This window comes from Notolepis coatsorum (genome assembly GCF_963971535.1).
Source record: "Notolepis coatsorum genome assembly, chromosome: 17".
Lineage (NCBI taxonomy): Eukaryota > Metazoa > Chordata > Actinopteri > Aulopiformes > Paralepididae > Notolepis > Notolepis coatsorum.
Window position 1 is genome coordinate 64,183,054 of NC_140181.1, and position 19,582 is coordinate 64,202,635.

General features: G+C 44.4%; 1 protein-coding gene across 5 annotated transcripts in view; it reads right to left on the reverse strand.

Annotated features, from left to right (window-relative positions):
- rerea (arginine-glutamic acid dipeptide (RE) repeats a) overlaps nt 1–19,582 on the reverse strand; it is a 249,906-nt gene that overhangs the window by 12,770 nt on the left and 217,554 nt on the right. For all 5 annotated transcript variants that reach the window (XM_084333675.1, XM_084333674.1, XM_084333673.1 and 2 more), the window contains one exon: nt 13,896–13,976. In XM_084333675.1, the coding sequence (XP_084189801.1) occupies nt 13,896–13,976 (81 nt within the window). The remainder of the gene's footprint in view (nt 1–13,895; nt 13,977–19,582) is intronic.

Consider the following 19,582-nt stretch of genomic DNA (forward strand, 5'->3'; position numbering starts at 1 on the left):
GCTTAGTTCTCACGGACCCACGGACTTGTGCAGTTGAGCACATCTGGAATAGTGCCGCGGATTCCAGATTCTTCAGAGTGGGAGCTCACAGGAGACGAAACCCGCGGGGAGAACTCATAACACCAAGACCGGGTTCGATGAAGAAGGGAATGATGGACCATCTCATAGTGGGACAAGCTTTACAACACCAGGGATACGCAGTAAACAGGACCTCTGGAAGATCCACTTCAGAGGACGCGCACACGGAGAGAACAAAGTAGCAAATACCCACCATATCACCAAATAGCTACTTGCATTCGATCAAGTTACCATGTGTTTATGCATCTATTTAACACTTTGGCGTCTGCACTCTTGCGGCGATTTATGCCTCAGAGGACAGAGGATTGTTTACAAACCGATGTACTTTCTAAGAGTTATATATATCATTTTTTTACTTTTTTCTTTTCATGTCAACGTTCACACACACAATTGAGCCAAAAGTCACTCAATTAATGACAGATTTCATTGATAAATTGAGGGAAAACTTTGCAAGTCGATTTGATGAATTTGACATGCCCAGAGAATTGATGCATTTTGTGAGCAACCCATTTGCCAATGTAGCTGCTATTTCCACAAAAGAAGGTCTCCTGCAACTTGAAAGAATTGACATGCAAGCATCATCTGCTCTGAAGCAGGCACTTGAGAATGAATCCACCACAACATTTTGGATAAAGTGTATTCATGTCAACACATTCCCCAAAATAAAAACGCTGGCAATATCTGTGCTAACAATGTTTGGCTCAACATACACCTGTGAATCCAGTTTCTCTCACATGAATGCCATTAAAACAAGCAACCGTGCCTCCTTGACAAATTAGCATTTGCATCACTGTTTGCGGGTAGCCCTCACTTCCTATGAACCCTCTTTCTCTGCCATTGCCCAGTCAAAGAAGTGCAATCTCTCTCATTAGATGTGTGTATGTAGGCTAGGCCTGTCTGCACCCCACCCCCCCTGATGTTTGAGAGTTAAGAGTGGACAATAAGTGCTAATAAGATGCTGTGATTTGCTGTTGTTGCACAGACATGAAGCTCAGCTGCACTATAAATGTGTTTTTTTGTTCAAGTGTTGATGTTAGAATGTTCAGATGCACATCATGCACTGGTTTGTTTTTTATTTTTATATTTAAATGTTGAAGAGGAGATGTTGCAGTTGTTGCACAGTCATAAATGAAGCACTTTTTGCAGGAGATGTTGCAGATGCGGCACATAAATGAAGCACTTTTTTTGAAAAGTATACTACTTTTGCAATGTAGTTAAATAAAAGTTGTGAAAATGTGGTTGCGTGTTGTGTCACGTGTACATATATTCATAGCACAGGGAGGCGCCGTGGCAGTCCGGCCCCTGGCCCCTTGGGTTTCTGACAATGTGGCCCCCTGAACAATTTAGTTGAATAGCCCTGATTTATAGTATTGCTATCTGTCCATTCTCATTGTCACTTGAGTGCATAAACCGTGCCTTCATAATGGCTTAAAGAAAATAAAAATCCATCGGTTGGTTGTCATTTTATAGCGTCGTGAATATAAGGTTTATAGCGCTTTTCGTCTCTTTTTTTTTTCAGGAAGCTAGAAAATAGGCTAAACGTTGGCGCCGTTATATCAATTTCTGCTGTATATATACGAATGAAATAAAACAAACTGCGTAGCATCCGGACTATTACAGAGCATCTATGGATTAAATGGAGGCGGCGGGGAACGCCGATTAGTATTATTGATTAGCAATAGAGTGTGCGTTCAGGTAGCCAATGTCAGTGGTCTATCACGTTGTCCAATGTCCAATCCAGCTGTAATTTGGGGTAATAGTATCCTACCGTCAGGCCATGTGATCGCCGGCAGCATTTCTTCATTAGTCATCGGATTCTGGTCGATCGATATGTCCATTGGCTAATCATAAATCCCATTATTCCAGGCTGAAAAATGCGTTCGGTAACTGGATCAAAGATGGAGGGTCTTCGTTTGGAATCGAGGCTCATATGATCCGCCCACAGGCTGTAAAAGATTTATTTTTTTTAATCCCCTCAATGATACTGCAGTGGAGCAATGGCGCCCCTAAGCGGATCTGGCCGGTATTGCATGTTTCGAAAATCAAATATGCGGGTAGGTCCTGCAAATCGATGGCGGACTGTAATAGCGTTATAAATATGGAATAAAACAATAACAACTTGCCACGAGTATATACGTGGCTCTGGTCCACAACGCATGGAATCGAAACACGTATATATACGTGGACGGACGGCAAAGTGTTAAGGAGGTATAGAATCTAGCTATTCTCTGTGCCTGACCCCGCCTCCCTCTTTAGCCCGGCCGGCCTGTCGGGCAGGCAGGGCCACAGGTGCTGACTGAGGGAAGGCAGGCGTCCTGATGTGAAATCTAATTGAAATGTGCAGATCAAAAGTGCCGAGTGGTGCCGAGCGCTGGCTTTGCTCGGTGCTTAATGATTGTTCTCAGCGGTTGCCCTACGCCTCGCCACTGCGGGCCGACAACCACGCGGCCTCAGCAACAGCCCGGCAGACACAGGGAAAGGTCACCCTGGCCCTCCATCACTTATACTGTGTCAAGTACCATTATATTAGGTAGGGACTAATGAAAAACGTTAACTCGAGCTTTTGAAACAATGAGCTAACAGGTGCACCGGTGAGTCTGTAGAACGAAAGAGGAAGAAGAAGCTAAAGGAAATTCTCGAGGGACCGCAATGTGCCGCGTGAAACGTTTCCCAGAGTGGAAAGTTACAATGTGCCCAAGGAACAAACGCACCATGTAGCAGGACATAAAAAGACAAGGACGTGGTTGGAAAAAAGAAGCACTATTAGGTACCATGACGTTCTCTTAATTTCTTTCTAAACCTGGCTCGCAAAAATATCACTTTTGAGATATATTGCAAGGGGGTGATCTATATGGGAGGGCTCCATATTGTTTGGAGGGGATGGTGCTTGGATGAGCGGAGTGCTGCTCATGACATTCCTGTGGTTGAGAGAGTCCTCATGCTGTGAATTAGCATCAGAGAGACCGAGTGACAGTTTAAGTTCTAGGGGTGGGAATCACCAGAAGCGCCACGGCACGATATTATCACCATACTAGTCGCAATATTATAATATCGCGATATATGCATTACCTTTTTTCAACTGCAAAGTTTTTCCCCAACGGAAAACTTTGTGAACATCTACAATAAAGATATACATACATCAGTTTTTATCAGATCAATACCTCTACCAAACTGTCAAGTTGGGTTTCACTGAAGCCACACAAGGCTGACATCACAGCCTGATATTGTATTCTTCCTGCACATGAATGTCACCAGGTCTTTGTCATATTGCAATACGCCCCAGGCAACACTTACCTGTATTACAATCTAGTTATTTTCCTTCATTGAGTAAACAAGTGTATCTATTTAGGCCTCCGACTTGCCATTCGTAGGATAGCTTTCGTCTGAATCTATAATAATAATAATAATAATAATGCACTGCTATAAAATAAAATACTTGGCTATAATTAAATAGAAACCAAGGTATTTGCGCCGGCCTCTGCAGCGACCTAAACCTACTAAATCACTTGCAGAGCGGTACAGTGTGTGCTGCAGCAACCAAGAACATGAGATAGTGACAACATGAGCTTAGTATCACAAGGCCTTTTAGAATGCTCCCGTCTGCAGGAGCTTTCTGGCCGGTGGATTATCCCACAAGGAAAGGGCTTACCTCATATCGCTACACTTAGGGCTTCCACTCCAGTTATTGCCACTTGCAATGGTCGTCTGTGTACGTGACCCTGACAAAAATGGACGAGTTCCACTTTGTGTGCAAAAGTGTTTTCTTTGCATTTATTCAAGAGCGTGGTCCTCCCACCACAGCAAGGCCAACAACCCCCCAAACTAAAAAAGGATTTACAATTAACACTTCGGCCATTCATCTGTATTAGTTGTACGTCAAATGAATCTACATTGTGAGTAGAGCATTAGTAGGAACTTTGTCGGCGGTGAGCTTGCCGTGAGACATTACTTGGAGTGGTATTTTTACAAATCGAACAGGAAACCCTCCTAATCTTAGATGGCACCATTAACAGATCTGTATGAGTACACATTTTATAATTGACTGAGAAGCAGCCATATCAACTTGTAAAACAAGGCACTCTTTTCTTATCAACCGTATTGTGTAAACATCTAAAATACTGGATTGATATGTCTATTTTATGTGTATCTGCAAATTCTTATGTTCTATGCCTTATCTTGACTTTGTATATTTTGCTGCAGTCTATTTTATGCTCATTTTATACCTACTTTTATGTCTGCACTTTATGCATTGCTCTTGATCTGCCAATTCTGAGCTCATTTTATGCTTATGTCTTTTTTACTGCTGTGAAGCACTTTGAGCTGCAATTCTTGTATGAAAGGTGCTATACAAACAAAGTTGATTATTATTATTATTTATTTATAGCTACAGATATATAAAAATATATCCATGTCATATTGGTTGTGATACCTTCCTATAAAGTAACCAAATGAGACCATTGCTGAAACAATTCATGAATTCTCATGAGACCATATATCCTATGAACCCTGTTGCTTCCTGGTTTGCCGCTAGTTCCACCCCAAAGCATGGGAACCTGTTTTGATGAGAGGAGAAGCTGAGAATCCTTGCTAACGGCGAATGGTGAAGTTATTTTTGTTGATTAAGCAAGTTTTGTTTTGAAAGGCTTCCTTTGTGCCATATGCCTTCAGCAGAACTCCCGTGGATCCGGAACCGGACACAACAACATCAATAGAAAATAGAGGGTATTGACGGACTTGTCGCCATCACGGCAATTGTCTTTCAGTCTCTTATCGATCTCGACATGTTTCTGCAGCAATCATGCCAAGCTATGGACATTGAATTTACGATGATATATTGAAGTAAAAATCTTCCTAGTAGCTGCTTTAACTTGTCTGATACTGACAATATATAACTGTAGGATTAGATTTAAATTCTTCAAAGCCCAAGACATTCTGGGGAAAACGTGACATTTGAAACATCTGTTTTCTAAAAAGGGCCGGTGCACCTCAAAAACTATTTTGAGCATCAATTCTTATTGCCAGAATAACGTGATGTACAACGAACATGTATTATTGCGTTGGTGTTTGCGCAAATCTTCAGACTCAATACTGTAGTACACGTTTTCTTGTTCTTGTGTCATCCTTTCCCGCTTGTCATTTTTTAATAGCCTACTTTATGAGAAGCCTTTATGTACAGTATATTATATATGATATATAGGGCTGTGTGGGAGTGCAGGCTGGGGCCGAGTGGGATTGGCCTCGGTGGTCTTGTGTGCTCGGGCAAGGCTGAGGGCGAGGGCTAAACTCATGTATTTACACACTCATCCCCTCTCAGGCCCAGGCCTGAACAGATGGTTTCTGTTTTTCCTGGCAGATTTGTGACAGAGCCACAAAAGGCCCCTGCTTTGACATGAAGCCAAACGGTTAAGGCCGTTACTGGCAAGAGCGGGGGGGGGGGGGGGGGGGGGGGGGGGGGGCGAGAGTGGGGGGGGGCCGAGAGGGAGGAATAAAGAGCCAACGGAGGATAACAATGGACAATCAACCTTGAATCTAACCACAGCCCTTCCTAAAAAAATTTAATAAAATCTCTCCCACTTTTCAGGAGGAGTGAGCCAGGGCTGGGAGAGCAGAGAGCAGTGGGAGCATGTGATCCCTGGGTTCTGGTGGCTAATACAGAGTTGTGTAAACATCCATTAGAGCAGCCAGCCAGCGTGCCTCCTGCTCCCTACACAGTCTGTAGCCCCCGAGGAAGGAGGAGCGCCCGCCTGACTCACTTCAGCAAGGTGGAGGACCGTGTTTATCTAGGAGCTAAATCACAGCAAGGTTTAATGGTGATGCATCTCCTCGTGCTTTTTACTCGTCACTGAGCACGACACTTTGCACATGATATGCTTACAGTGTGCCGATAATCGCTTGTGGCGCTTATATGTCATTAATGAATACGGGAACTGAAGGGTACATTTACCAGTCAGTGCTGCCTTATATTTGCTATGTCTCCTAAGTCAATTAACTGGTAACAACTGGGCAGGTGGAAAAAATCTAAAAAGTTTAATGAGTGTAAATTCTCTCCTGAGGTAGAACTGACATTTTAAATGATTTCACTTCACTAGGAAGTTGTCACACAACACATCCAGATGACCAGTTTTGCTACCATCTGATTTCCATTACAGTTCTAATAGTGTAAACAACAATCAATCATTACTCAAGATACAAAGTACAACAACAAAAATAGACTATCCCAACGGGTTTTCAAAGCACCAAGAAAGCGAAGAGAGAGAATGCACAGTGAAAGGGCCTTGGCTGGTGGAACAGAGTGTGTGTGTGTGTGTGTGTGTGTGTGTGTGTGTGTGTGTGTGTGTGTGTGTGTGTGTGTGTGTGTGTGTGTGTGTGTGTGTGTGAAAGGCGGTTAAACAGACAGCCCTTCCCTGCTGCGCAGAGCCTTTCTGCTGGAGAATGACTGAATAAGCTCTGCTTTCACAGGTCAGGGATGCACACGCTGAAGAATCAGCACTCATGTTTTTCCTGCTGTAAGCGCTTTTGCCAATGAAAGCAGATTGGACGGCAACAGCGCCTATTTTGCAGGGGGGGGGGGTCGATTCCGTGTGTTCTGCTGATAAGCTAGTCCCCTCCAAAAACCACAACATGGAGCCTACCAAAGAACTCAATTACAGAGGGAGCTCCTCCTCTCCGCGTTCCATCTATTAGGCAGAAAGATTTTGCAGACACCCAGGAAGGCTAAATAGCCTGTGGTCTACTGAAAGCACATCAATACATACTGGCTGAGCTTCCGCCGACCAATATGGTTTGCACTACATAAACAAGCTATATCATTTACCAACGCACACAAGCTATTCTGTCAACTCCAGACAGCTGCTGCCAACTTGAGCAGGCCCCCTAGTTTTAAGCTGGTTTAATTAGTGCCTGAACCAAAGTATTTATAATCACACTCATCCCCAAGGCTCTGGCTGCTGGGCTAAAGACATGGCAATGAATTCAATTTGACGTTTGTACAGATTGCACAGGGGCAAACATCTGCTGTGAGGTTGTGTTGAGAACACTGCTCTCTTGTTGGCCATCCTGGCCTGTAAATGACAGGGCCTGAGGGGCTGTGTGCTCTTGCTCTCTCCTCCTGTGGAATAGGGATGCTGCAGCAAGACCTGCTCAGCACCTCATCCCTGTGTTCATCTGCACTACAGTCCCTGCTGTTACAATATGTTGTTCCGCACACTCAATTCAAATATGTACCAAACTAAAATTGCGGTAAAATAAATAAAACTATGAATATAATATACCGGTATATGTGTATACAATTTGTAAATACAAATATTAAAGTAGGGCTGGGCGATAAAACGATAACGATAACTATCGCGATAAATTATTTCCTCGAAATAAACATGAAACGTGGTCGCAAAGTTTCGATATATCGATTTCCAAGCTTGGCTCCGTTCAGCCTCGGCTCAGCCCACTCACTAACAACAACCAACGTTACGTGATGACGTGACGTGCATACGCACAACAGCTAACAACCAATCAGTGAAGGAGATGGCCGAGAGCGAACGAGATCCGGAAGGAGACCCAGAGGTACTAAGACTCAACAACAAGGCTTGCTAGGCTAATTAGCTTGCACGGCGTTGTTTTATATATTTACGTGCCGAGTATGTGTGTGTTTTGAATTCTGGGGCCACGTTTAAGTAGTGTGGGGTTATACAGTGGACGTCGTTTCAATATATTGTGGCGGAAGAGAGTTTTAGTGTCATATTTATTGTCATGAGATACTCCGCTTGTCGGCTGCTGCTAACGTGCGCGGACTGATGACGACATCAACTCGACTTGAGACATTCGCAGCAGCATAAGAAGTTAATTAAACTTGACAGACATTATATCGACGATAATTATCGATATCGAATTATATGAAAATAATTTTATAATTTTATCGCGATAACGTTTTTGGTCATATCGCCCAGCCCTATATTAAAGTGGTTAAAGTCCAGACTTTCGGCTATAATTTGAGAGTGTTCACGTCCATAACAGGTGAACAATGTAGGAATTGTAGCCCTTTTCTTGTAGAGTCCAATTTTACTGTGGAAGTCAATGGAGAAACCGACATTGCACCCATCTTCACTCTCACTTACAGTAACAGGAGGGTGAACCTCCAGGGACCGGACAACCCTGGAGTCCACTGTACAACTGAAATCCAATTAAGTACAATTGAAATGTACTGAAGGGCATTGGTCTTCGTTTTGTTAGCAAGAAAGACACTGACCAATCATTTCACCGATGACCACCTAAGGGTTGCCGACTTCACTCTGTCAAGGATTTGAAACAGACTATTAACACTTTGAGTGCCACGGACGTGTCTTGTCGTTAGTTCATGCCGACTGTTGAATGCCACCAACGCTATATAGCATTTGTTTGTCGTATTTTTTTTTATTAGCGATTTGAATTCATATTTCATCAATCGAGCCTCACGCTAGTGCTGCAGACTCTCTCTGAGCTCCATTGGGAAAATACCGCCCCCTATCGTCTCTCCCTGTGGTACTGCACCCCATTGGATTAGCCTGATTAGGGGGGGGGGGGGGGGGGGGGTCCAGTTTCCTCATTTAACTTTTCCGGCGAGGCATCTGAAGAGACCGAAGTGAATGCCAAGCCGCAAAACAACGTGGAATACATATTTACAGTACCCAGCGCTGAATCAATAGACGCAATCGATATTTGGAATGGCGATCAGGAATTGGAATAATCTTTTTGGAGAACATCTGATCTGAGGTAAGCAATTTATTTGACCAGTCTTAGGATAATCAAATCTGTTTTCACCTATATATCAGCGTTTGCCCCATGTGTGTGTGTGTGCTGATCAGGAAATGAGAATATATTTTTCAGCCCGCTTCTCTAGTGTGCATAATTACAACGTTTTTTGTGTATTCCAGAAAATTCCGGTAAATGCCGTTTATCACGGAATCTATATATTTTCCTGAAACTTAAGAAAACTAGGTCTTTTCAAAATGCTATAAAACGGAAATGAACCGATTAAAAAACAATCCATTTCAACAATGTTGACTGCAAACAAGTCATTGATAAGCGACGGGCAGATTAGACACATAGCCATAATTTAAGACATAGATTATGCGTTTAGAGCGCTATCATTGAAGTGGGTGGTGGCATTCAACGATAAATAGTGCACGCCACGCTGGCAATCAAAGTGTTAACAATGATGAATTTATTTAAGCTTATGTTAATTTATCTAATTACTTCTGGTCCTAAAATGGGGGGGGGGGGGGGGGGACTTTCCATGTACAATTCTTACATGGTTCACCCAATACAGATGTAAACACCCTCAAATTAAAGCTGAAAGTGCAAATCCAATCCAATGTACTGGAATACAGAACCGAAACAACAAAACATTTAGGCCATGGTTACACTGGGGAATACAGCAACGTTTTTGTTGCTGAATGATTACGTTTGCTGTCCAAGTTAAAAAGAAACGCCGTTTTGGCAGGAAAACGCGTTGTCCTACTGGCAACGCTGAAAAGGTGTTTCCGTTTTGGATACTCGCAAAAACTCGCCGACAATGGTGCCATGTAATCTGCGTGAGCCGGATACGGAGCCGTTGTTGCTCAACGTCCATGCGCAGTAGAGACCTGCACGGTTATTTCCAGTGTTTACAGCAGAGCTGTCCCAAGTAGCTGCGGCTACCATGTGTTGTCAAGTTATTGTTATAAGAAGCCCAGTCCAAGCTACAACAGTCTGCATTCCCTTAAAACATTTTTGTATTGAGTCGTATTGTATTGTACCCATTCTGCAATCTGTTAAATAAAGTTTACATCCATTCATTCTGCTAGCATTAACGTTACCAAGCTGCTAGCCACAATGCTATACTGTTATACTGGCATATCCCAATCACGTTAGCACGTAAGCTAACAAAATCGGCGAAGATCTTTTTGTGAGACTAAACTCCGCTCTTAGTGGTCAATTGTGTTGATGTTAGTTTTGTTTCATCAACAAATGAAAACTTGAAACTTGGGAAAAAAAAAAAAAAAAAAAAGAAAAAAAAGTCTAACCCTAACTAACCTTACTGTCATGCACTTGTCCTAATAAACTAACCTACACTGTAACACGCAACACTTTGATGAACATTGTTACTCAGCTGATAGAGTTGTACCCTTCTTGCGGCCTTGTCGTACAGAACTTGTAAGTCGCTTTGGATAAAAGCGTCAGCTAAATGACTAAATGTAAATGAGAGGCAGAACACACAGTGAATGTATCCGTTTTGTTTATTGCACTTTTATTGCACTTTCTTTGCTGAAAAATAAATGCTACGTTGGCTAAATGGCTCACGCGAGGCATTTAAAGATGGTGGATTGTTGATTTTTAGCAGGAAGTGTATTGGCACATTCAACTTTTCTGATTGGTTGAAAATGGCCTTCATGTTTGAACTACATCGCCACCTACTGCTTTGGCATTGTACTACATGTCTAACTTGCCTGCCATTACGTTGCGTTCTGAAAGGCGAAACTGAGCCTGAAAACGAAACGGAAACTGGCCATAGTGTAACCTCAGCCTTAGTCGTAATAGATTTGGGGAGAACACGCGGGTCAGAACCATTCCTCTCCAATGAAATTAATTCTACACCCAACCATGTAACGCTCCCTTCAACAACAGCGATAAGAGTATGTGGACCAGTCTACTGAAATATCCAAAAAAGAAAAAAAAGAAAAAAAGAAAAAACATTTTCATGAAAGCTCTTCCAGCGGAATATATCAGGCACCAGAGTTATCGGTGATCTGCCATCTCAGCGTATTTAGCTGTTTGAACACTGGGAGAGAGAGAGCAGGGCGGCTCGTGTTCCATGACGTTCTCTCTGAAGGAAATGGTGGCAGAGAGAGGAGCCCCGTTTTGCAGAGGGTCAGACGACACACCCACTTCCCCCTTCGGGGCTTTTATGTGACTTTATATAAAGCATTCCTGAGCGCTAGTCAGGCCCAGTGTGTTTACACAGCGCTGGGTGCTTACCCTTGGCACTGCCTGTCCCGAGTCGCGCTGGCGCTTCAGGAGTGGCCCGGCTAATAGGGGCTAGCGGGAGGAGGAGCCCTGTACCCTGGCCGGCAGCCCAGGGGGGGACTTTATAGGCCCCGCTACACCCCGGTACAGTAGTCCGGGGTGGCGCTGGTAACAGGGCCCGGGGCACGACATGTCGGAAAAAGGAATGAACGCGTTTGTGCAAAGGCACTTCTTCTCGGGTGGCTTGGCATGCGAGCAGAATCACGGTAATATATGTCTGTGTCGAGGGATAGGGGGGGGGGGGGAATCTCACCGGTTTCATAGACCAACAAAATTCTGGGGAGATTGCTACGCTGCTCCAGAGATACAGAGAGTGGGAGAAAGCTTTCCTTGAGGTATTGACTGGCACTAGGCTCAGAGATCAACCTTACAACACAAAAGCAAGTTCAATCATAAGCAAAGAGGGAGCTTTTTTTCTCTCTTGCCTCTCTCCTCTCCTCCTCCATGCGACAACCCAGGCTTTTCGACGTCTATATGGAGCGATCCCTCCGCTCCCCCTTCTCCTCCAGCCTCCGATACCGTCCCCTTCGCTCTCGCAGTCATTTTCTCCTCTTTTCTTATGTTTAAAGGCCAGTTTATTTTCCATTTGTGGGGGGGGGGGAATTAATGTTTCCCTGCTCTGTGGTGGTGGCAGGGCTGGATCCAGAAGGACGTCTATTACCCTCTGCTGCCAAGCGGACTCCCCCCTCCAGGTTCAATTGCATTAATACCTCCTTTATAGCCACTCAAATGGACTGGTGATATATTTCAGAAAACCAGTAAAAATAATTGAGGGAACCTTTGTGAGGAAACTGTATTCATACACTTTAATCCCAATTCAGGAGGCCCAAATTGGTTCTGGGGAATAAAAAATATCCGTTTTCCCTCTCTCTCTCTCTCTCTCTCTCTCATACTCACATTTATTTTATAATAGCGGTGACACTAAGGACTTCAGTAAAAATATTACATGACATGTCGGGGTGTTTGAAACAAGCCAACACCCCCCCACTCCACCCCCCCCGGCGGATGAGGAAATGAGAAAAAAAAGGGTGACGACCTTTTGATGTCTGTGTCAACATTATTTCTCCATGCTTTCAGTAGGAGAGCAACTAAAAACACCAAGGTCTGCGCTGCTGTATAAAACAAAATACACGTCTATGAATTATTTACCATCTGACAGAAACTGTGATGGGGGTTGGAGGGGATGGGAGGGCACTTTGCAACCAATGTACAACTTGTTCCCTTCTCGGCCTGGAAAAAAAAACTATAATATTTATCTAAAAATAAGGCATGGAGTCAACCCCAGAACACAACACCTCAAGGCCCATATGGCAGCTATGCCCCCCCCCCCCCCTCCATCAGTGTTGATCACCTATTATCGGGCTAGGTACAGAGTTCCGGGTTAACCATTATCCAGTTTGACCCATTTGTCTCCTGTAATAGGCCTTGCAGTTGTTCGCCTATGATTAACAGATTAACACACCAACACACACAGGGGAGGAAGGAGGGGGAAGGAGGGACAGAGGAACATCCTTCTGCCAAGGAACATAAACAAAACAATTACGAGAGTTCCCTTCCTCGCCCCCCCCCCCCCCCCCCCCCAGTAGGGACCATATCGGTGACTGGCAAAAGCTTTAAAAACAACAATGTGTCACATCAAAAATAAATCAGGAGAAAACCTCCATTGATTGTGGAAGGTTCACATTACTATTCATTACTAATGATGAATAGTGCTGCAGGTACTTGAAAATCAAAACAAGTTTCAGAATTCAGGATGTGTTTTAATCTCCAACTGTATTGATGCAGAAATAATGACCGTTGTCCCTTCAATTTCACATTGTTACAATTAGGAAGGAAATACTTATTTGTATGACAACTAGACCAGGAAAACTACTTTTACAATAATAATAATATTTCCAATAATAATAACAATATTAATGATATGGCTTTATTCATTACAGGTACTTAAAATTAAATTCCAATTGCTGTTCATTGTGATAATTCTCAATTATATCCCATGTAATTACATGTAACCCAGGGAGGACAATCTGTCTCTACAGGTTAATTCAAGCTAGCCACTATTAACTAGCTTCAAAACAAAAGAGGTAGGATGTGATGAAGAGATGTTTAACGCCTCTTGTAAAATGTATCAAACACTGCTTTAGAGTTTATTATTCCAAATATATTTAAATATCTATATATAAAATCACCTACTTGTTCCACAAACAATATACAGTGCAATGCTGCTAACACTACAGTGCAGAGTGTATGGGTGTTTCCTATATACTACAAAAAAAGTGTCATCTTTTACATAATAAAGGTAATTAATATTGAAATACAGAAAATGAGCTAACGCTACTTTTCACAACTTGTGGATTATGCAGGAAACGCACACCATTTTCACCATTCCTTCATCAATTGTGAACTCGGGGTGCTAATTAGTGTGAACCGTGAACTTTTAAAGGCTTTAACCGCATGTCAGCAAAGTACACTTTTCCTTGTCTTAACAAGTGTCTTAACACCCTCTAGGCAGATCTGATAATACTGCAGTACACTGGTTGGATGGATGCACTTAGTGCTTATCAATAAGGCCTCAGGTTGAAAACCTGTCACGCTCAAAATGTCAGTCAAACATGTCACAGTCTTTCTTGAAAGCTTTCCATGCGTTTACCAGCTATATCTAAAAAAGCCATGTGTACATTTAAATATTAATACCAAAATAAAAATAATGTGGCCTCACACACACATTGAAGATGCATCTAAAACAGCCACTGTAATAAAAAAGAAGGAATAAAACGTACTGTTTCTTTGTTGGGTAACAGCTCTTTCCGGATCCTGAAGAAGTTCTTGCCGAACTGTCTCAGCCCTTTAATGAAGCGCTTCTGTCATTTTCAGAGAGAGGGGAGAAGAAGACAGAAGAACAACAAAGATCAGATTGGATCTGGAAAGTCAGCGAGAAACATGATCACATGAAGTTACAGACCAGCACCGTGTCAAAAAAGCACTTCTCCTTCGCTTCGTCTGTGGTCGGAGAAGAGAGTTTTGGTGTTAATCTAGACACCTCTGTAGCCTCCGTTTAAACTCCGGAGCAACACACACACACACAGCCATGTCAGGGCAAATAACAAGCAGAGGAAATGACAAGTAGAGCAGGGAGAGAGAGACGCTAAAGATTATACTCTGCTCTTTGATGTGGATAAAACATAAATAATGGCGCAGTCAGAAAATTCTGATTTTTACAGTAAAAAACGTTTGGAATAGACCTGCTTGTTGCTGTATATATTGTTAAATCGTACAGGTATAAAGTTCAAAGTCAAAAAGCTAAACTTGTGAGTTCCACAGCACAGCCACACGATTCTAAGCACACATTCAACATTAAAAAAAATTACGGAGTGGGTTTAAACTACGTCAAATAATAAAAAAAATAAAACATATAAATACACTCTGACGAGTGAACTGAAAGGACCCTGGTGACAGCACCGGGACAGAAACTGCTACTTCACAACAAACCCTTAAATTATTCCGACATGAAGACCGAACGTGAACATTAACGTCTCGAACACAGCAAGAACAATATCAACAAGGAATAAATTCATATGAAAAGGCTTGAACAACCTAAATGCATTTCTTCTCCTTTAAGAGCCACAGACTGCGAGCCATGAAAAGCGGAGGCTAAAAACATTCATAACCAGCGAAGCAGACAACCAACAGATTTACTTTCTTGTTCCAGAGGCGAAGCCCCGCTCCTCAGTAATCTCAGCCAGCCGTCTCTCCACCAAGTAACTCCAGCGAAAAGCAGGCAAAAGTCCTCTGGGAGCGCGGCACCGAGCTCCACGTCCAGCCACAGGTAAAGGGAAAATTAGGGGGCAAATCCACAAAGTCTCCAACGGTACATTGCTTTTTTACAAGCAAGAAATAGCTTGTCACTCTCTGCTCCTCCACTACAAAGGGGAAGGCTTTACATGTGATCTTTCTGCTAGAGAGCCTCTGGTTTGCGGCGGGCTGGAAAACCCGGAGCGGAGTCCTGCGCTGCATGCTGGCAGTCAGGCTCTCTCCTTCCTTTCAGCCCCGCTCTGGAGCCTCTGACGCGACCAAAGCAGCTTTACGCCTCTCAACCCCCACACTGGCAGACTCAACCCTTGCCTCTTTCTTCTTCTCTTTTTTTATAACGACAACACCCGAGCTCGCACCGTTCCCTTTTAAAAAAAAAGGAAGGAAGGTACAGCAATTCTTTGAATGCATTCAGGGCTTAGGGCACTCACACACAGAGAGAGAGAGAGACAACAAACTCGACTAGCAGAGAGTGAGAGAGCAAGACGGCTGATACAATGTGTGGAGAAAAGGTCTTGGACGTGGTGAAAGGAGACAAGATGGCAGGAAAACCAGACGTGGATCCCCCCCCTCCCCTCCCCGTGTTCCGGAGGAGTCCGTTTTCCATGCCATGTACAGTGGTGTTATGTAACCGTCGATTGTTTACATACTCGACTTTGGTGGGGAGAGAGGCGGGCAATTTTACAGAAGTGACACAGGATACAAAGGATGCTACCTTCAAATGAGGAGAAATTACAGGCAGAAATAGTAACGCCTATATCAACAGCAACGCAAAATCATGGGTTTTTATCTCCTATGCAAACAAACTCAATACCCTCACTTTTTCCCCTTCAGTAAGTTCAGCATAATAAAAACGGAATAACAAAACTATAAAAAGTAAGCCTCTGCAAAAGAGGAAATCAACAGAGCTCTTATCGAAAGCCAGACGGAGACGGTTTCTGCTCACTGACAGCTGGATCAAAAGGCCACGCTATCGGTGACAGGAGAGAGCCGTTCATTTACATTGTCAGGGGCTGAAGGTGCAGCGGTTGATTAGCCAGTAGATGGAGCCGTCTCCAACACAAGCATTCCTGCACGACTTCCCCCGGTCTCCACCATGGTCCCAGGGGTTAAGAGCAGACTAACCTGAGGACCACCAGTCTGACCCTCTTAACGCCTCTAGAAGCCACCGTCAGGCTACGGCGAAGGAGCAGGTGACTTAAGCACAAAACAGCAATGTGCTTACTTTGCAGATGACCACTGAGTTCATCCCAAATATATATAAGCTAAAGACATTAGTACATATGCATTTCCCCCCGCTAAAAACTGCATGCAGATGCACTAATGACTGACTGATCCTGAGTGTAAGTGAGTGCGGGGGCTCTTGTTTCTCTGTGGTGTGCTTAATGCCTCTTTAGCAGTGGTAAGCAGTGATAAGGTGAGAGAGTGCCGTTTCATTACCTGAGGCCCGGGCTTTAGACCTGCTGCGGAGACAAAAATCGATTAAGAGCTGTCACAGCAGCCCGTGTCTCCGCTCTAATTATGTCACCTTAATTATGTTCCCATACTGTACTATTTACACAGCCTGTCCATCCGTCTGCACGCTCCTCTCCTCCCCTGCCCCCTCCCTCTCCTTCTCCTTCTCTTTCAATCTGCTCGCTCACTCCCTCCCTCCCTCCCTCCCTTTCTACACCCTCCCTCCCTTTCTACATGTCGGCTCCAGTCCATTTCAGCTGCCTGGGCTCACTGCTCTCCAGCCCAGCTAATAAATCATCCGCCAATCTGCTCCCTGAATCGCTCTGCCCCTGCTCCGATTGCTCCAGCCCTCCGTTGCTAGGCAACGCAGCCGGGGAAGGAGGGGCCGGGAGAGCCAGAGCGAGAGAGAGGAGGGGGGAGGAGGAGGCAGGGTGGAAGCGTTAGCAAATGGCCAGCCGCTGTGCAGAAACAACAGGCTTCTCTGTCGGAGAGGCTTCCAGAGAGCTGACTCTCTCTCCCCTGGTTTTCCCCTGTCTCTCCCTCCAGCGTCTAACAGTGCACTATTGTGAAGCAAGGGAGGACAAGTAGAAAAGGAGGCGGAGTGCAAATGGCTCAAAAAGGTCATTGTTGTGTGAATGTGTGTGCACACTTCCTGCTCAAGAGTTGATTGTTAGAAGTTGTAAAACTGGTTAAGATCATGCGGGCATATGCACGACAGATGCCGTCGTTACAATAAGACATATAGACTTGCGCACGCAAGACACGGTTGCTTCTAAATGTCATTTCATAAGAAAACAATGCAAGTACCAACATCCAGGGGCCCTCAGCCCCATTCAGATACTGAACAAAGCCACTTTCACTCAATACAGAGTCATTATAATTGACTGGTTGTTAAAAGCTGACCTTTCAGAGCCTGGTGTGGACAAACCCCAAGGGCCCGGGGACAATCAGTCAGCGATCCAAAAACCAATGGGAGAAAACACTGCCGTCTGATATGAAATATCAGCTGGTAATGAGATTGGACATGGCGCACAGAGAGGAAATCACAACAAGCTTGGAAAGGGGGGGGGGGGGGGGGAACCACATTGGCAGATATGAGACACCCCACATCCTCTCTGCATGTCCAAACGACAATCTTTTTCAATTATTTCTCATAATACCAGCTAAGAGCAAAATATCCTTGCAATATAATATAATAAAAAGCTGCATCCATTTCATTTGAATTGCTACAACAACGGAAGCAAAAACATCCTTATTTTCCTTGTGGTTCAAACTGACACAAAAGGTGACGGGAAATTCCATTGCTCTCCACGCCCATCCTGCCCCTCGTTTAGTTACTAAACAAGCCTACAAAACCCTGCTGGCTCTGTACCATAGCAGTGATAAAACACACTGTCAACACTAAACCTCGACTGTAGCCAACGCCGGACAGCCTCCTCCATAGGCAGGGACCAATCAGACAGCCTCCTCCATAGGCAGGGACCAATCAGACAACGCCGGACAGGCTCCTCCATAGGCAGGGACCAATCAGACACGTGGGCTGGAGTTTAATCATCTCCAGGTTCCAGCAGGAGGCACAATGTACCCGGGCAGAAGCCAGAGAGGTGCGGTGTGTTTATCGGTCTTAGGTCTGCGAGGCTAGCGATCCGCCACTGGGGGGCCACTACTCCCCTCTCCCTCTACCTCATCCTCCCCCTGGGGGCCGTCAGGAGGCCTGCTCCAGTCATCCATCAGCTGAAGACACGGGCAGAGATAAGACACAGCACGGAGCGGCTGGCTGAGGAATGGACCCCCCATAGATCAGCCTCTCTCTCACAGGGAGACACGTTGAGCTGCTGCCTGTTTATATGGCTCCTCCTGTTGGCCAAGCGGTATTACCATGGCCTTATTTATGGGCTGTTTCAAGTACAACAATTTCAGGTAATTTCAGACTGTTGGTATTGGTATATATACTGTGGCCGACATTCACATCGTGGTGATACATTTGCAATTTTTTAAAGTAAAGTAAGTACTTAACTTATGCTTAGTAATGTGTTAGAAATTGCATGGAGGTTGACTGAATCTAGCTATCTATACAGGTGAACAACAGGGTAATAAAAACGAAAAACAACACACACGACTTTGCGGCGTTGTCCCTTTCACCCCGCTGTTAATCAAATGATTAATTAATGAGGTCTATACCTATGGTACTGTGTGTGTGTGAGAGTGAGTGAGTGAGTGAGTGAGTGAGTGAGTGAGTGAGTGAGTGAGTGAGTGAGTGAGTGAGTGAGTGAGTGAGTGAGTGAGTGAGTGAGTGAGTGAGTGAGTGAGTGAGTGAGTGAGTGAGTGAGTGAGTGAGTGAGTGAGTGAGTGAGTGAGTGAGTGAGTGAGTGAGAGAGAGAGAGAGAGAGAGAGAGAGAGAGAGAGAGAGAGAGAGAGAGAGAGAGAGAGAGAGAGAGAGAGAGAGAGAGAGAGAGAGAGAGAGAGAGATCTGTAAAGCATTCCCGGTAACTGGATAAAGGTATTCCCGTAACCTATGGTATTAGGTAACTTTAGATATTGATATGTATTAGCATATATAATACAATGGTGGCATGGTGGTGTAGACTGACTAGGGGCATGGTGGTGGTGTAGACTGACTAGGGGCATGGTGGTGGTGTAGACTGACTAGGGGCATGGTGGTGGTGTAGACTGACTAGGGGCATGGTGGTGGTGTAGACTGACTAGGGGCATGGTGGTGGTGTATACTGACTAGGGGCATGGTGGTGGTGTAGACTGACTAGGGGCATGGTGGTGGTGTAGACTGACTAGGGGCATGGTGGTGGTGTAGACTGACTAGGGGCATGGTGGTGGTGTAGACTGACTAGGGGCATGGTGGTGGTGTAGACTGACTAGGGACATGGTGGTGGTGTAGACTGACTAGGGGCATGGTGGTGGTGTAGACTGACTAGGGGCATGGTGGTGGTGTAGACTGACTAGGGGCATGGTGGTGTAGACTGACTAGGGGCATGGTGGTGAACCCTAACTCAGGTGACCAGGAATACCTGTTTTTTCCAAAATGCAGTTCAAATGCCATCTTGGAATAACAAAACAACGATTGTGTGCAGACAATTGAAAATGTTGGGTTCCTTTCCACTTTCTTGAATATAGAAAAAATTTAAATACTTGTTCTAGAACTGTATTTTTTGCACTTGTTTGTTAAGTTACTGGGAATACCCTTTCC